Below are 19,549 nucleotides of genomic sequence, written 5' to 3'. Positions count from 1 at the left end.
TCTCTCTCTTTTCTGTTTCAGATGTCTTGAAGCTGGAGCTGGCACTTCCTGATCTATGGTTCATAGCTCAACTAGTCTGGGACACTCATGTTCTATCTTTCCATCCTGTTCTGTTCTAGTCTTTGTGTCCACTAACCCCAACCAGTCGATGTTCTGCTGGACATTTCTTCCAGTTAAAAGGGAGTTTTTTCTCCCCACTGTAGCTGATGCATGTTCATGTGAATTTGTTGGGTTTTTTCTTCAGGATTTTATATTTTGATAAGAGCTACAATATGACTATTGTTGTAATTTGCGCTATATAAATAAAGATGAATTAAATTGAATTGAGTTAATCGTTACACACAATCAAATGTTTTTAAAGACTGCGTGCACCATCGGGTGCCCTACTCTAAATGCTCTGGAAGAAAACACATCAACACGTGTACACTCACAGTCTCAGGTTGACTCTTCTCTTTTATGTTTGGAGGATAAGCGGAGATAAGAAAAAAATTCATCCGGGAAAACTTCCAGGGGACAAGAAAACACACACAGATGCACACATGCACACACGCACACTCACCGTGCATAGCTTTGGCACTGGACCCGTGTTTGTTCTTTGGAGTTTCAGTCAGATGCAGGCTGTCACCGCTGACACACAAACCAGAGGAAAGTCAGCTGACATTAATCTGTTCCTAACCTGGTGTTAGGTGTGTGCGTGCTTGCATGTGTGTGCCTGTGTGTGTTAGTTATTTAACAGTGAAATAAAAACAGGTTAATTCTTTAAAATTGTATCTCTTATTTTTATATTATTTCACACAAAAAACTCTCATCTACAAAGGAGCTTCTTTCACCAATGGGATTCAGTGCAACTCCAAAGAGAGAAGCACATCATCACAAGAGGCAGTGAGAACTTCTTGGTGCTATTGGAGTATATCTTCTAACACAGTGTGGTTGAGATGATTCTTGTATGTACTCACTTCATGATGGAGTTGAACACAGCAGAAGAGATTAGTGCTGACTCAGCTCCGTCCATCCTTTAAACAAAAGACACAGACAGTAAAATAGTTACGGTAGTTGTCAGTTTTATTTTGTACATAAATTGTCCAAATGCTGATTTGGGCTTTGAAACACCTTTCTTTTTTTCCCCCCATCTTTTCCCACGATTCTTTGTTTAACTAAGAGTGATGTAATATTGGTCGACGTGACATTCAACAGGTTGCCTTGGGAACTGATTATACAATGTGTCTCTGATCCAGATTACATTAGGTCCTGTGTGGTAAAACACAGTTCTCTAGAAACTACCGAAACTGTTTGAGGATAATGTTTGGACCTAAACAAACAAACCCTCCTTTACAGAGTGCTCTGGTCTCCAACCACTGATACTACATTCTACAGGGAAACCATGACCACTGACTGTAGACTCCCTCAGAATAAATGCACCTTTGGATTGGCTAAACAGTTATTTGCAGTGTCCGATTGTGACTGGTTAAAGTTTAATGTCACCATGGATTTTTGATTGCAAATATTAAATGGTGATTGTGACTTTAAAGGGGACATATCATGGTTTTAAATCCTTCCTTTTTACATATAAATCATACAGTTGTGGTCTATATAAAGCGGAACTGCAATGCTTGGGTCTGAATTCTTCATTATTATAGCTCCACAGGCCCCTTTTCTACCCCTTTTCTGATGTGCTTCTGAGAGCAACTCCTTTTGGTGCGGTCTCTTTAAATGCAAATGAGACACTTCATACCCCGCCCCCTCTCGGTTCAACTCCACCCTGCTCGGCCATTTTTGTAGTTTGATAGAAGAGATATGGCTATGTAGCGACGCATAAACTTTTTATTCAGAGGTTATTTACAAAATGTCAACAACAGAAGACTTGTCCATCCAGCTTTACATGTTTGAGCCAGAGTCGGACCCGGCGGAGCGAGATGAAAATGAAGATGATGAACCTGCAGAACTCTAGCAAGTGAGCTAACACAAGCACCAAGCTAACACAAGCACCGAGCTAATGCTAGCGCCAAGCTAACGTCACGAAATTCATTTTAATAGTGTTTTTGGAGACAAAAATGGCAAAATGAAATGACTAATGAAAACTTTAGACTTAAATCAAATCACGTAGGCCATATCATCAAGGATCTAAAACGAGCACACAGCGCTAACCTATGAAGTCTGAAGACGGTGCAACTGCTAATGCTAACAAAACAATGACAGGGACGTCTTATCACACTTTTTAGCGTTATTTACAGCTTACCGAAGTGCTCTGTTCGTCGTCTCCAAAGATGGAAGGAATTGAACCCTCAATCAGACAAAGTCTTTCGGCAAATCCTTCTTTATACTGGCGGAGGTTGCTGAAGCAGTCATCCTTGAAGTGCTTCGCGCACACAAAAATAACCTTACCTACAGATGTGGGTACATTTCCGTGAAAAATAAAACTCAACCAGGCACTTCAAAAAGGTTCTGATGCTGGGAGACGGTGTAATGAAGCGTGTGGGTTACTACATCCAACAACTACAAAATAAAAGCGAGAAATAAAAATGGCGGATTGCTCAAAGTGTTGGGCCTGGAGTCGATGTCTTAATTTGGCAGTTCCGCTGCAAATACTGTGACGTAATAGTTCAAAAAACATAATAGAGAATAGAAAAATCGAAACAGTTTGAAAAATATGACCAAAACAGAATATAAAGATATCTACGGAGCACCTGAAGAGACTAATTTGATTTTTTCTGTACTGCTAAACACTCTAAATATACAACAAAATGCATTTAAGGGCTAAAAAAGTGGATTTTGCATGATATGTCCCCTTTAATGTTTTTGGTTGTTCCTCAGTGTCAATTCAAATAAACTACAGAGGTCACCATGGATGGAAGAGTCCTGAACACCTAGCCGTCATCATGGAAACAGACAGATAATAATACAGTATGTTTTTATTCTAATATATTTTTTCTAAAATATGACAATTGCTAAATTGTACAAATGTTACATGTTTTACGAATAGTTAAACGTAGTTAGTAGCTAGTAAATTAGGAGCATGATTCTTTCTATGAAAAGTAATGGAAATGAAGTAGTTGCATAAATTAGGAGAAATGAAGTGCTGCATATTGAAACTTAAACATCTTTTTTTTAAGTTACTGTTAGTTTTCACTCATTATCTTATCCTCAAATTAAAGTAATATAGTGGGATTGTATTGTATTTAAGAAGTGTTTATCAAACTAGTAGCCCTTCAGTACATTTGAAGTATAGCTCACTGTTCCAGAAAGTTTGTTGACCACTGCTTTATACAAATCCTATTTTTCAACTACTGACATTACATTGAGAAAAATCATTACATTAACAAAAAAATGAGAAGTTGCTTGTATAAAGTTATTATTTGCACTCGCCATTTGTTCAGTGATGACAGACTAAAAAAGATCAATACTTTTTGTAAACAATAAAACGAGCCAAAAGAAAAAATAGGCTACATTCTGAGCCTTTGTGTTTCCACTTCATTCACCAGGATTGAAGGTTGCAGAAGATGTGTCCAGAAGACGTTCAAACAAGGTAAGCATGAGAATAGCTTTCACAGACGTCACCATCTTGTTTTGGGGTTACAAATTCTTCCGCCTTTGTAACAGGAACGCTGATAACTCCACTGTGAAATCATCCCCTGCTCCAACTTCCAAGGTAAATGGAACGCAACATTCGAAACAGCTTTTTCTTGGGCCACATGGACAATTCTACGCAACTAGCAGAGTGATAGGAAGATGGAAAAAGGTGGAATTCTAATGTGCATTTTACATCAGCCGAGTGTCTCAAGATCTAGCACAAGAGACAATGATCTATGTCAGTGGTTCCCAAACTTTTTGCGCCCAAAGTACACCAAAGGACAAGTAAAAATCTGAAGGCACACATATTGTGAAAAATAGCCTTATAACACGTGTTATCACTCATATCATGTACAATGTGAAAAGTACAACTATATTAGTCATGAAATATTTCAAAAATAAAATTAGGTATAGAGTTTACCTCTGTATTATGAAATGAGTGCATACAAAGAAGTAAATTAAAAAAAATATATATTTTTTGTGCAGTTATATTGCAAAATGTATGGTTATCACAAAATCCCACGGCACACCCAGACTTGCCTCGCGGCACACCATTTGTGAACCACTGCTCTATGTCACTAAACTAACTGGCAAATGGAAATGTCACATCTAGCTTCACTAAGTGACTAAGCCAGTCACCTGTGTGCAAGATAGCAGCTGCTAGCGTTCAAAGACTTCAAAACGGCTGTCAGAAATAGGGTTAGGTCAAAAATTTGAACACACACAGAAACAAATTCCCAATACCGCCATGTTGTCTAGATGCAACAACTTATTCCAATTGACTCCAATTGTTAGCATAAGAAAAATTCCATCATCTACCACGATGCCAAACTTTTGTCATTTTTTAAAAATAACATCAAAAAATGTATTTATTTAAGAATTTTCAAGTATATGTTTATATTGCTGTTTACAGTTAAACATTTTTGATGCACTTTTGACTAAATTTTTTATAAATCAAAAATCTGTGGATTTTCTGTGTAGGACAGTCTGAAGATGTAGCATGTGGCTGTAGCAATAGGTTTAAAAATACAAAGCTTTCTTTAGTATTGGGATCACATTTTGGTGAAAATAGCAGATCTGTAGCACCTATGGTTGGTTTGTTGTGAGTTTTTAAAATGTTGAACTTTAGAGGCTTGCTCTAGCGCCACCTGGCAAATGGAAATGTCACATCTAGCTTCACTAAGTGACTAAGATCCTTCTGGGGAAAACCGAACCTGATAGGAAGAGATGGAATCCATCCTACTTTGGCGGGAGCATCTCTACTATCAGAAAACATGGCACAGTCACTGTTATGACATCTCATGAATGAGACCATGTTACAGAGGTGAAGTCCTCCACGCCCCTCTGCGCTTGCCTTAGGACAGTTTCCCTCCCATTGCTATTATGATAGCTGTGTTCATCACCATGACAACTGTTGTGATGGTGATGAATATTATTTTATGGAGACGGTGTCTGTCCCCCGACCAAAATTTCACAATGATTTTAACATAAAATCAAATAAAATTATAAAAATCTGAAAAAAATTAAAATCTCAAATCTAGAAACACCAAAACATAAAACCATTAGATGTGCTCTATTAAATATTAGATCACTGAGATCCAAATCTCTACTAGTAAATGACCTTATCTGAGAAAATAACTTTGATTTATTCTGTTTAACTGAAACATGGCTGTATCAAGATGAATATGTTAGTTTAAATGAAGCCAGTCCTCCCAGTCATTTAAATACTCATATGCCACGAGACATAGGCCGTGGAGGTGGTGTAGCAGCTATTTATCATTCCTCTCTCCTAATCTATCCTAAACCAAAGGCCAGTTACACTTCCTTTGAAAGCCTGGTTCTAAATTTATCTCATACCGAATCAAAAACCTGCCAGCCAGTCTTATTTGCGATAATTTACCGTCCTCCAGGCCCTTATTCTGAATTTCTATCAGAATTCTCTGAGTTTATATCAAACTTAGTCCTCAGTTCTGATAAAATACTGATAGTAGGAGATTTTAATATCCATGTTGACAAAGATAGTGATAGCCTGAGCTCAGCCTTTATGTCCCTTATAGACTCAGTTGGCTTTTTTCAAACTATTAATGAAGCTACTCATCATTTAAATCATACTCTTGATCTTGTTCTAACATATGGCCTTGATATTAATGAACTAAAAGTCTACCCTAAAAATCCTCTGCTATCAGATCACTTTTTAATATCTTTTAACATTATCCTAGAGGATCTCGCACTGTGCAATAAAATAGTTACGAGTAGAAATCTGTCCAATAGTGCTGTGGCTAAATTTAAAGAGGCCATTCCTGCTGCCTTAAACTCAGTGCACCATCCAATAAATAACTATGATATTAATTATAACCCCTCTCAACTGGATCTGCTTGTCGATAGCTCTGCTAGTCTACTAAAATCCACCTTGGACTCAATTGCCCCATTGAGGGAAAAAACTATTAAACGTCAGAGGAAAGCTCCGTGGTTTAGCTCTGAAACTCACACACTCAAACAAACAACCCGTAAATTAGAGAGAATGTGGCGCTCCAATAAAACAGAGGAGTCACGAATACTCTGGCAAGAAAGCCATAGTAAATACATGACAGCCTTACGACATAGTCGATCTACATACTACTCCTCACTAATTGAAGAAAATAAAAATAATCCGAGGTACCTTTTCAGCACTGTAGCCAGGCTAACACAAAGTCAGAGCTCTATTGAGCCCATGATTCCTCTAGCCCTCAGCTGTGAGGACTTTATGACATTTTTTAACGATAAAATTCATAAGATTAGAGATAAAAGTAGCCACTCCCTGCCTTCACCTGGGCCTGCTGTACCATTAAATGTAAATAGGCCTAACCTAAACTGTTTCACACATATAGGACTTCAGGAACTTAACTCTATTATTTCATCCTCCAAACCATCGACCTGCCTTTCAGATCCGATCCCAACTAAGCTGTTTAAAGAAGTTGTTCCCCTGGTCTGCCCATCTTTGTTGGAGACAATAAATATCTCCCTATCAATAGGCTACGTGCCACAGTCCTTTAAAGTAGCTGTAATCAAACCCCTTCTCAAAAAACCTACTCTTGATTCCAGCACTTTAGCAAACTACAGGCCTATATCTAATCTTCCTTTTATTTCAAAGATTCTTGAGAAAGTTGTGGCGGCTCAGCTCTGTGACTTCCTTCAAAACAACAACCTGTTCGAGGACTTCCAGTAAGGTTTTAGAGCTCAACACAGCACAGAGACTGCTTTAGTTAAAGTAACTAATGATCTACTCTGGGCTTCAGATGAAGGACGACTCTCAGTGCTGGTTTTATTAGATCTTAGTGCAGCTTTTGACACTATAGATCACTATATTTCATTATGGATGAAAAGGGAAAAAAAAAAACTTCTAAACAACTTCGAAAGAGGAACTATTCTTGAACTGGAGGAATGCTAACAACATCTGGCAGGGAACAAGGCCAACACGAACAACGATAGAGACGAAGAGGAATAAAAACAAGACAACACTGACTACAGATGAGAATACACAAGAAAGGACTGTTCAGAACAACTCAAGAATGTTTGACCAGAGAGACATGTAAACCCATGTAAATTTGCGATGGTAAAACAGGGGACCGGACCCAGATAAGCAAACTGCTTCTCTCGTCTCCTTTTTCGGCGTGTACAAAAAAATGTAAAAAAAAAAAAAGTGAATGTAACCATGTCGGAAATAAACTGAATAAATAAAATAAATAAAAAAAATAAATATCCTACTAGAGAGATTAGAGGAATTACTTGGAATCACAGGGACTGCCCTAAACTGGTTTAAGTCCTACCTATCTGATAGGTACCAGTTTGTATACGTGAATAATAGGTCTTCTGTGTATACTAAAGTAAGCTACGGGGTTCCTCAGGGCTCTGTGCTCGGTCCAATCCTCTTCTGTATCTATATGATCCCCCTTGGTAATGTTATGAGAAAATACTCTGTTAACTTTCACTGCTATGCTGATGATACCCAACTGTATGTATCAATGAAGCCAGGTGAGACAAATCAGCTATCTAAACTTGAGGCCTGTCTAAAGGACATTAGGGCCTGGATGGACCAAAATTTTCTTCTTCTTAACTCAGACAAGACTGAGGTCATTGTACTGGGCCCACGACACCTTAGAGAAACCTATGCTAGCCTAACTGCCCTAGATGGCATTACTCTGGCATGAAGCACAACTGTTAGAAACCTTGGGGTTCTATTTGATCAGGATTTATCCTTCAACTCTCACATAAAACAAACTTCAAGAACTGCCTTCTTTCATCTCCGTAACATTGCTAAAATCAGACCTATCCTGTCTCAGGGCGACGCTGAAAAGCTAGTCAATGCTTTTGTTACCTCTAGACTGAATTATTGTAATTCTCTTTTAGCAGGCTGCCCGAGCAAGTCGCTTAAGACACTTCAGCTGGTTCAAAATGTTGCAGCATGTGTACTGACTAAAACTAGGAGAAGAGATCACATTACTCCTGTATTAGCCTCTCTGCATTGGCTTCCCATAAAATATAGAATAGAATTCAAGATTCTTCTTCTCACTTATAAAGCCCTAAATGGACAGGCACCAGTCTATCTCAAGGAGCTTGTAGTGCCATACAATCCCCCCAGAACACTACCCTCTCAAAATGCTGGACTAATCGTTCCATTTGTCTCTAGAAGTAGTATAGGAGGAAGAGCTTTCAGTTATCAGGCCCCACTTCTCTGGAACCATCTACCAACCACAGTTCGGGGGGCAGACACCCTCTCTACCTTTAAGGTTAGGCTCAAAACATTCCTCTTTGGTAAAGCTTTTAGTTAGGAACCAGCTCATAGCTCATAGTTAAGATGCAATAGGCATAGACTGCCGGTGGGGGGGGGGGGGGGGGGGGGGGGGTCTGGCATGCTCGGTTGGAGAGAGGTTGGAGAGGGCGTTACGAGAGAGGTCATTTAGGTTAGAGAGGGTCCCATTCCTCTCTCAAACACTCCCTCTATGTCTGCTTCTTCCCTTGTGTGTTTGCTCCTGTACTCCTTCTGGCTTTTGTCTTGCAGGTCCGTGGGATCCTTAGTGTGGAGTTACAGAGTCTCAACAACTCTGTCTCCACCCTTTCCTCTGCACACACCCAACACAGCATAACGTGGATGGCTGTTCATCATAGGAATGGGATCCACACAAGGTTCCTGCTGCTTAACAGAAGGTTTTCCTTGCCGCCATGATGAATTCATGTTGGGTGTGGGATACATATGTATGTGTATATACGTATATATGCATATGTGTGTATCCATAAAATGAAGAGTCCGTCCTTAAGACTGCTCTACTGTAAAGTGTCTTGAGATACCATTGGTTATGATTTGGCGCTATACAAATAAAGATTGATTGATTGATTGATTGACCTTTAGGACAATTAGCCTGTTTTTGCAGCTGAGCCAATCTGGCATGGGACTGTACCTTTGTGCAGTTCCTTATCAGATGATGATGATAAATATGATGATGAAGGATAGCAATAGGTGTCTGGCGGCTTCCCGGCCCCGAATAATCTGGCTCAGAACTTTTGAAATCCACCATTATCTTCAGTGTTTTTAAGTAAAAGCCTCGGACTTATTTAAACTTGGTTACATTTATTTTAGCTTTTAGCTGTGGTGTGTTTTTCTTTTACATTGTTGTGATTTGTTTGTTGTTGTTTTTTATACTGAAATTAGCACAATTTTATTTATTTGTTGCTGTGATGCTAAATATGACCTGCTGTGATTCTCAGATCACACAGCTGACAATAATCCTATTATCCTCAGAGTGCTGAAGTCTGTTCTGTTCAGATTAGTACTGCTCAATACTGCAGAATACTGTACCATAGTAGTTCACAGTGTGTAGAGTACTATACATAGTGCTAACTACACAGTATACTGAGTACTCTAGGGGACAGTGGATGTTGTAATGAAGTAATGTAATGTACTGTACTGTAATGAAGCACATATTCACAGCATTTATTGATCCGACTCACAAACATTGAGTGACACACTTTCATGTGAGCGCTGAGCCAAACCATCAGAGGTCATTTCAAAGTAGTACAGGTTCACTTTGGTCTTCTTTACTCTTTGTTTTCAACCCTTTCATTAACTGGGATGTACATGTGGACAGTCACATGACACAAAGCAACACACAGCTTCTCAGAGAAAAGGAAAAAAAAAAAAAAACAAGAAAAGCTATGATGCTCCTCTCAGAGGACAACTCCCAGTCTCAGCACTGGTTTCCAGCGCTTTGTATAAGATTTTTCTCTTAAAGAAAGCACACAGGGCTGAATCAGGTAATACCCAGCCTTTTTCTAGTTATGCTGCTATAGGTTTAGGCTGCTGGGGAACTAAAACCTTTGCACATTTAAAATAATGTGGAGTAATGTAAAGCAGTGATTCTCAACTGGTGGGCCAGGACCCAAAAGTGGGTCAAGGATCTTTACTGAGTGAGTCGCGAATAGCTGGTAAAAAATAAATAAATACGTGGAGTCTCTCATGTTGGACTTGTTTTTTATTTTGAAAGAAACTTTTCTTTTGACAGGCATGCTGTGAAGTGCATGTTGCACAGGAAAATATATAGATTTATGTTTTAAAAAAAGAGAATGTCTGTTTTCAACAGCTATTTTTGAAAAACGTGGGTCGCGATTTGATGGCCGTGGGAAAATGTGGGTCCCAGGGTTAGACCAGTTAAGAACCCCTGATGTAAAGCTTTAGCCAGGGTTGGGGTCAATTATAATTGTAATTGCGTAATTGATAATAAATTACAATTACGGTGTAATTATATTTGTAATTGTGATTTTAAAAATCTGTTGCTGTCATAATAAAAATTAAATTGTAATTGAGTTAAGATAATTGACTTTATCTAAACTCATTTAATTGAATTTAATTTAATTAAATTAAAATTGTCATGAAAATTCTATGGTCAATTATAATTTAACGCAAAACTGTTGAACCATGTTACAGTTCTATGTACAGTTCTACACATATGTAGTTAACAAATATATTATAAAAAAAATTTATATCAAGCTTTCACACATTTAAACATTAAAAAAAAAATTGAAATCGAGGGGTATAAGCCTAACAAGGTAAACAATAGATAGGAAATAAATTATATAATAGATATGTTTTTAGTGTATTTTACAGTTGATTTAGGACCCGTTATCACAAGAGATGCTAACAGAAAGCTAACACAAGAGGAAGGTTAACTTTGATTAGGTTATTCATTTCAGGCCCAGTAATCGTGTCATTGTAATTGAATTTTAGTAATTGAGAACTTAATTGTAATTTACTTTCTCAGAATAAAAAAAAATTGCAATTTAATTGTATTGGAAAAAATGTCACTCTGATCTAAATTGAATTGTAATTGATCATAGGTAATTGTATGTAAAAAAAATGTAATTAACCCCAACCCTGGCTTTAGCCATGTGCATCTCTTTTCAATCCCCCTCCTCTACCTCTCTCTCTATCTGTAGGTGTCCTCCTGACTTTGGAGTTGATGGGTCCTGATCTGTAGTTCTCTGTTTAACCAGCTTGTGGTATGCTGATGTTCTAGATGGCTCTATCCAGGTTTGTCCTCTCCTTTCTTTAGGATGCTCTTCCCCACTGAGTGAGGATCTGATGGAAGTTTATTTCCATTTAAAACAACTTCTCCCTCTCTTTCATCTGTAATGCTGAGTACAGATCAGAACAATTGTTTAAACAAACAGAACATAAATCCCAGAACATATTTAAATTTGTTCACTGACTGACCGTGGCAGACTGAGTCGTCTTCTAATCAAAAGGTTGGGGGTTCAATCCCAGTGCTATACCGGTCTATGTGTCAAAGTGTCCTTTGGCAAGACACTGAACCTTAAGTTGCATGGCAGCACTGTCCAATTTGTGTGAAGAATGTGAAATTTTCAAGTCAATTTACCGTAGAACAAGCACCCGCTATAAGCAGTTCTTACCTGCCTCAGCAGTCCTCAGGTGAGTCTGAGATGAAATAAAGTTGGAAAGATTGAAAGAATGAAGAGCTGCTGCTCATGTGGCAGATTATCCACTTTCAGCAGGATTTACAGTCTGGACTAAGCTTCTAATTGATGACTAATGAAGGACAGGGGCGGGGCCTAAAGGTGACAGGTGGTTGAACGTCTTAAAGCTATCGGTTCACAGTTTACTGACGATGTGAGAGTGGTTTTGCTAGTCAGACACACTGCAGGAGAACAGAAAACTACTGTGACCTTAACACTGTTAGTCAGCTGTTACAGTAACACAAAATCAACATATGACTGAGACACACACAACACTGATGTTGCATAGCCATACATGCTGATGAATAGTTGACTAAACTGGCGTACCGTAGTTGAAGTAAAGATTGACAATGACTTGAGATATGATATGTGCAAAATGTTTTAGTGTCAATATTAAGTTTTTCTGCAACAAGCAGTGGCTGAAATAACAGGTAATTTCCTTTATATAATATTTAAAGAAGGTGTAACAAAAACGTTTTAAATAACAGCAAAGCATAACAACAGGTTACATGTATTCTGTTTTTATTTTTATTTTGCAGAAATGCTGTACTTGAATTAACTTAGCATCTGCATTGCTTCACCCCATGGAATTAAATTCAGAGGGTCCAGTTCTTCAAATTCTTATGCATCTCAGTTTACATGAACTCAATGTTATATAAAGAATATTTTTTTTAGTTAATGTATTTGAAAGGCTACAAAAAGTAACTTGAATTTGTTAACACATGATCATGTGATAAAAACATGCTAATTTCTCATTTCTTGCCAAATAAAAAACATGCATATTTAACCAGCACATTGGTGGTTAAATGAATCTGTTCCCACACGATTAAAATCTCTATTTTCTTCCAGAATAGTGTTTTTGTTGGTTTAGTTATTTACCAGGGATTTAAAACTTAAGGTTAGCCACAGGTGCAGGAAAGCTGATGGTCTGTAGTTACAGGAGGTGAAGTAGGAAGGTGGCCGAGTCATGCACATGATTTATTTTAGGTTAACAAATTGTTATATCTTTATTTCATTTGTCATTAATCATTGTTAAAAAATTGCTTTATTTTAATAGTTTTTTTTTAAAACTATAGGGAGCCATTGCATAAGAGTCAAAGAGCCACAATAGGCTCCAGAGCCACAGGTTGCAGACCCCTGCTCTGGGAGAACCACAGCTGAACATCTGGCCTGGCATCATAGTCCATCAGTTCTGGACCCTCCATGCTGACTCTGATGAGGTTCTCCTCCTTGGTGTGGAATCATGCACGCACTGTGGGTGTATGCCGCCGCTTGGCGCATTCCCGCCCCCACCCCTACCCAGGTCCAATAAACGCATCCCACATGCGCTCCATCACTATGCTCGGTAAGCTCAGCGCGCTCTACTCCGCCCCACGTCCTCTCGTCGTGCCCCCCATTCACTCTGTTGCTCCGCATGCCTGTCCCCGCTGTGTGTATGTCCCAGTGTCCGTGAAGGCAGCACGGACCGTGTCTCTCCTCAGTGTTGGTGACGCAGCAGCTGTGCGTTTGGGGACATGGCCGCTACGTACAACAGCACTGGCGAGAACGCTGATCACTATCGATTCTCTTTTGTAGGTTACCTGTAAATTTATCTATGTCCCCACGTCTCCGACTAGTGACACAGTCTTTGAAGAAAGCCATGAACACACTTATCCTAAATAGTGACAGCTGGATTGACTGAGCCACTGATTTTTAGCTGAACGGGTGATAGTGAAATAGAAAAAGTCTGTGGGGTCAGAGAGGCCTAAAGAAGGTCTGTTTTTTCCTAGCTCACATGTCAAACTCATGGCCCAGAGGCCAAATCCAGCCCATAGGAGCATCTAATTCATCCTGCAGGAGGAAGTAAAAATGACAGAGAAAACATTAATCATTTTATAAACGAAAGTCAGCAATATTTGCAGCAGCTCACAGTTTTACCAGTGCTTATATTGCATGATTGCAGTCATTTTTAATGCTTAAGAGTTGAAAAAACTAAAATTTATTACAAAATTCTTAAATTTCCTCAAATAAGACCTAATATTTCCCTTAATTAAATAGAAGTTGGTCACAAAATCTAGGAATTTTTTAGTAAAGATCCTGTTGGGACTGATATTTATCAGTTATTACTAGGATATTATCAGTTTCTTACATATTTTGTATTTTATGTATACCTAGAAATGCAAACTAGGGCACAATTATGTTGAAGTTACTAGTTTTCCCTGCATAAAATCTGTGGTCCACTTGAGATCAAACTGCACAGTATTTAGCCCCTGAACTAAAATGAGTTTGACACCCCATAGACTAGTTCAGCTTTTGTAAAATATCTCCTGATATTCCTGACCTGTGCAGGAACCAGCACAGCTCCACCCCTCAGCAGGGCTGAATGATGCCATGGTGTTTTAATTCTGAAAGAAACTCAACTCCTAAGATCCTGTTTCAATCCCATGATGCTTTTCTCAGATCACAGCGACACCTGGCAGGTAAGGTTACCCACCCCACCCCACCCCATGGGGGACCAGACAGCCCGTAATACCGGTATGCGGCGCGGGCAGAACCAAGAGGCTGGTGGTAATCAAAGGTTTTAAAAAATAATCATTTCAAACATTTCCATGATATTTTTCCTATAAAAAAAGTCACTGAAGGACAAAAGTGTCACGTAAGGAATGACCATTGTAAAGCATGTGCATTGTAATCTCGAATGATTTAAGTGTAAAGCTCCCAGATTCCAAAAAATGAACCTTGAAATGGAAAATTTGGGAAAATTTGAAATTGAAAATTGTAGGCCCTACAAGTTTAGCAAAACTAAGCGACAAATGACCCCTGATGTCACCAGCTCCAGGTGCACAATTAGCAAATGGTCTACCACTGATCTCACTTATACACCTGGATAGGAAGTGAAGCCACCAGCTGCCATACTGGTATACTGAAAATTCCTTGGATGGATAAACTATTATGTCTAGGCTTATGGCTGTGTGATGCCCAACGGTAGGGCAGAAACAATTCCTGGAATAATTCAAGTACCTCTATTATAAAAATTTATCGAAGAATTTCCGCCATCTGGAGGAATCATTTAATGAAATTTAATGAAAGCATAGTATTTCGCCCAGACTACTTTTAATGTGACACAACGCGCTGACGTCGCACACACAAAGTTAGAAAAATGGAGGGAGCAGATGCGTTTGTTTTTAGCTTATTATTTAGTTTGTTTTGTTTGCTTAGTTTGTTTTGTTTATTTTGTTTCTGTGTAACGTTAATGGTGTAGCTACGTGTAGCCCTCTGTGTCAACGCAGAACGCTACGCAACCTGATGCGCTCGAGCAGTAAACCTTTGCCCAAACCCAATCTGGCCCCAGGCTTATTTCATGTTTTTTTTAACACGGGCTCAGGCTGGGCCTGGACGCTGTGCAGTAAATGACGGTCAGGTGATTTGTGAAGACACACAAATGGATGCTGAAGAGGTGAATCAAAGGCTGGCCTCTGGCACATGAATCATTTGTGTCAAAAACCCAACAAATGACTCATTATGTGTGCTTTCACATATGTAGAAAGCAAGTCTCTTTGTTGTGTCTAATAAATAAAGTTCAGTTATTAAAGAAACTCACCTCGGATCATTCTTCATGTACGCGCAAGGATTTACATAATGTCTGGCTATAACGAGTTCAGGCTTCAAGAGAGATCAGCTTCACTCGGGTTTGAATGGGTTCAGGCCGTATTCTGTCATGCTCTGGCCAGGTCGGGTCAAATCTTTTGGCCTGATTAAGTAGTTCTATGAGAAAAACAAAACCCCTAGCTATGCATAAAGTAGGCTTTAAAGCCTGTCAGCACAGATCTATTCAGATCCTCAGCTCTTCATAGCAACTGTACTTGATCTGAGTTGTGGAGTACCCGCTTGGAGATATGGAGACGTGCACAATGCAGAAGGATGGTAAATGGTAAATGGACTTGATTTATATAGCGCTTTATCACCACACTGAAGCAGTCTCAAAGCGCTTTACAGCTCATTCACCCATTCACTCTCACATTCACACACCAGTGGGACAGGACTGCCATGCAAGGCGCTAGTCGACCACTGGGAGCAACTTTGGGTTCAGTGTCTTGCCCAAGGACACTTCGACACATAGTCAGGTACTGGGATTGAACCCCCAACCTCTCGATCAGAAGACGACCCTCTACCACCTGAGCCACGGTCGCCCGAGGAGATCAGAGCGATGACAGAGACTCAGCTCAGTGCTGAAGGTCGTGTTCTTATTGAGAAGAAGAACAGACTCCACCGTAATAAAGCACAAAAACTGCTCTTCATCAACAACTTAAAGCTGATATCTGGAGGATTGAAAAGAGAGAGAGAAAATCCCTCCCTGAACAGCTCTACTACCTCCCCCTGCCTCTGCCAATCTACCAGAAGCCACGCCTCTACTTTTGTGCACGTGCATCGTGGAACATAACAACAATGTTTAACACACAAAGACATGTATAGTCTTGTTTTTCACTAATAAAACACTTATGGTAGTTTGATTAAAACATGTTTATTACCTGTCCATGAGAAATGTTGACAAATCAGGGTCCGTTCAGAATCCTTTTAAAAGCCACAAGTTTGAAAAGCAGCTCAGAGATCAATTCTGTTGCGGTCATGAAAACATCTATCCGCAAGCTTTGTACCCAGACTTTTCTTTTTTTTTTTGTAGTAGAAGCTATGGAGTTTTGGAGCTCTCCTCCATGATGCTGTGCTGTTCAGAGTAATACCTATTTGCTGTTGTGACGCACAGCCTTGTTTTTGCGCACAGTTTACGCATGCACATTCACTTTATTGACAGTCTCCGCTACAGGAAGTCGAAGCCTATTGGCTGGGAGATCGTGGTGCAATTTGCAAGTTGTATAGGGGTCTATAGGACAAAGGCAGGACTTATATACATTGACATATGAATGACCACCAGCAATAGACCATAGTAAAAGACTAGTTTGGTATTCTTTCGCTTTTCAAAAGAATCCTACATAAACAGATTTCTCAGAAACTCTGGATATCAACTTTAAATGCACTTTGTATTTTATGAGAGAACAGAATTAATTTCACTATCTTCCAGCAGCCCAGTCAGTTATATGCCTGTACATGAGTGGGGGTCAAGTTAATCATTTTATTTTTAATCTTATTTCATATTGTGCATTGTTGGAATGTCAGTGCTAAATAAACATTATTTTCATTTATTTTTTAACTGTTTATGCTTTGAAGCATTAATAATAATTTATGCAATTGCATTTCTTTGGTAATAATTGGCATCATGTTTTCTTGCGGTGTTTTGGTTTTCAGCTTTAGTTTTCTCATTTTCGGTTTTGGACAAGAATTTTCATTTTGGTGCTCTCAAGAAACAATTGTTGCTTGCAATACTAGGCTTTGAATTTAATCATACTATCAATCCCCGATCTATGATGTATATGTTTATCTCCTACTACCTCTACCTTAGGCCTTAGAGAAGGTGCACTTGATTTGCTAACCCAGCTGTCAAAGAATGATATTTATCTACTATCTATCAATGTATCTATAATGCTAGAAACGTCTGCGCATGTGTGTGTGTAGAAAATTTGTCCTCGACGCAGTGTTTGTTAGACCTGAAACTTTATGAACAGCTTGCACATAGCCCGAGTGTGTGCATGTGTTTTTTTGGACTTATTTGGTCATTTCAAAACATTTATTTACATGTTTGTTTGACCGTTTGCTGTTTAGACCAGACCCGGAAGTTATTGGCGGGCAATGGCCGCAACTGTGGTGAAAGCAAAAAATGCTAATTTCTCCATGGATACGGCATTATAAACGCTGATATAGAGCCGTTTAGAGAGAGAGTTGTGACAACGGAAGAGATCACGAAAGTTTCAAATAGTTCCCGCGGGTCCATTTTTTTTTCTCTACACACGCATTTCAACAACCTTTGATGGAGTATGTGCATGCGCATGGCTAATGCAAGTGCGTGTGTGAGAGAGAACACACGGAGGAGATGGGGAGAGTCCCACATGGTAAGCAGGAGGACAAGTAGCAACACAACACACACACACACACACTTTCTGATAAAACTACACTAAATGAGTAGAATGAAACAAAAAACTAAATATTTATACAAAAAATACACAAAATGAAAACAGAAATGCACAAAATTACACCAAAAAATTCACAAAAATACACAAAATTACTCCAGAATCACACTACAATGGCAACAAAAACAATAATTATACAAAAAAATGCACAAAAAGACAACAGAAAGATACAAAAAAATTACACATCATGACTCCAAAAAAACATACATTACAGAAAAATACACCAAACAAAAACATAAAAACAAGTTTAAAAAAAAAACACATTTATCATGCGCATGTCCCATAGAGTTAAACCAGGGAAATCGCACACGTTAATTTACTTTGCACCCACAAACATACCCCTTTATAACACTACAGAGTACAGAGTATGTACACCTCTTCGTATATCCAACCTTCAAACACATACTCATTTGGCCATAATTGACAACTCTACTTAAGCTCCCACTATATGAATACATATTTCCAAACGGACACTGTACCAGTATTATTACTGTATTATTAATTACTATTTCGTATGTATGTTGTATTTATTTTGAGCGTCATAGCTAATTATTTTTTCTTTTCTGTTTTTACCAGGTCATGTCATGTCTGGGGCTCTTTAAAATAGAGACAAACTAAATCAGAAATGATTGACCTCTTATCAAGTGTTCAGTATACCAAGATGGCACTCTGTGACTGTGCATAGACTTGTTTACCAATATGTAACCCAGTGGTGACACATCAGAGAGGTCTATCAGCACAGAGCAGTGGTCCTTTGACCTTTTGGAACTCAGCACCTGACAGGTGAATAGAATCATATTAAATATAATGTAATATAATATAATATAATATAATATAATATAATATAATGTAATGTAATCACGTTAAACCACCAAACACGTGTACCCAACTAAACATGTTAATCATAACATGTGAGTAAAGTCCCATACTGTGTTCTTCACACATTTAAATTATGAACGTGTCTATTCGTACGGTTGCCGTACGGACTTAAATTATTGACCATACGAAACATAACACGCTCAAACAACATGTCAACATCAACAACAACAACAACAACAACAACAACAACAACAACAAGTGTTATCAGAAACACAGGCCGAACACAGACAATGAACAGCGTTATCTCTGACAGCCGGACACGCACACGCACACGCACAGTAATGTGTGCGCGTCAGAGCGAATAAACCATGAAATAATCAGCAGAAAGAACCTGAGCACAGAGGAGACGAAGAGAAGAGCAGCTTTCACAAGTTGCATTTAAGGATCTTCACACATTTTATAGATCTAGTTCTGAGTCGCATCATTGACATTATTCCTAAAAATCGGTTGTCATATTAAATATCCGTGAGACATTTGACAGTTTGACACAGTTTTTTTTTCCAACGGAGTCTGGTGTGAACCTGCACAGCCTCACAGATATGGCAGGTTTTCAGCTGACACGGTGCAGCCAAGCCAAAGTCCGTTCAAACTACCTAGAACTACTCCACTTCTCCTTTTCCTGTTTATAACGGGCCAAACACGTGCTGTCAGTTTGGTCTTCGTGTCAATAAAGTGGTTTTACCTGCAGCTTAAGCTCCAGTGGAAGGTCCGTGAGGAAGAAACCCATTGCTGTTGCCATAGCACGGACGGGTCCGCACACCACTGTGTCCGCGCGTGCAGTGTGTGTGGATGCTCGGAGGCGGGGCTTAACCAAATGAACACGCCCTAATAAGCCTTTTCACACTCTGGAACGGCGCATGCGCGATCTGGGTCGTGTGTGTGTGTGTGTGTGTGTGTGTGTGTGTGTGTGTGTGTGTGTGTGTGTGTGTGTGTGTGTGTGTGTGCGCGTGTGTGTGTGTGTGTGCGTGTGTGTGTGTGTGTGTGTGTCGACCTCCAACAGATGGCTGCCACCTCTGGACCTGGTTCTGCTGGAGATTTCT

At 39.2% G+C, this 19,549-nt stretch overlaps 1 protein-coding gene and 1 long non-coding RNA gene across 4 annotated transcripts in view; one reads left to right on the top strand and one right to left on the bottom strand.

The window, feature by feature from the left end:
• Positions 1-19,295, bottom strand: part of eps8a (EGFR pathway substrate 8a, signaling adaptor) — a 36,390-nt gene extending 17,095 nt beyond the window's left edge. For all 3 annotated transcript variants that reach the window (XM_028451620.1, XM_028451622.1, XM_028451621.1), the window contains exons 1-3: positions 19,192-19,295; positions 957-1,013; positions 560-627 (exon numbers count right to left, since the gene is read on the bottom strand). In XM_028451620.1, the coding sequence (XP_028307421.1) occupies positions 560-627; positions 957-1,012 (124 nt within the window). In that variant the 5' untranslated portion in view covers position 1,013; positions 19,192-19,295. The remainder of the gene's footprint in view (positions 1-559; positions 628-956; positions 1,014-19,191) is intronic.
• Positions 11,063-13,523, top strand: LOC114466137 (uncharacterized). Its single transcript, XR_003674387.1, has 3 exons — positions 11,063-11,074; positions 13,291-13,295; positions 13,415-13,523. It is a non-coding gene; the product is annotated as an uncharacterized LOC114466137 (long non-coding RNA).
• Positions 19,296-19,549: the final 254 nt, after the last annotated feature.

Source organism: Gouania willdenowi, chromosome 6 (assembly GCF_900634775.1).
Source record: "Gouania willdenowi chromosome 6, fGouWil2.1, whole genome shotgun sequence".
In the NCBI taxonomy this organism is placed as follows: domain Eukaryota; kingdom Metazoa; phylum Chordata; class Actinopteri; order Blenniiformes; family Gobiesocidae; genus Gouania; species Gouania willdenowi.
This window is presented reverse-complemented; position numbering and strand designations above follow the sequence as displayed.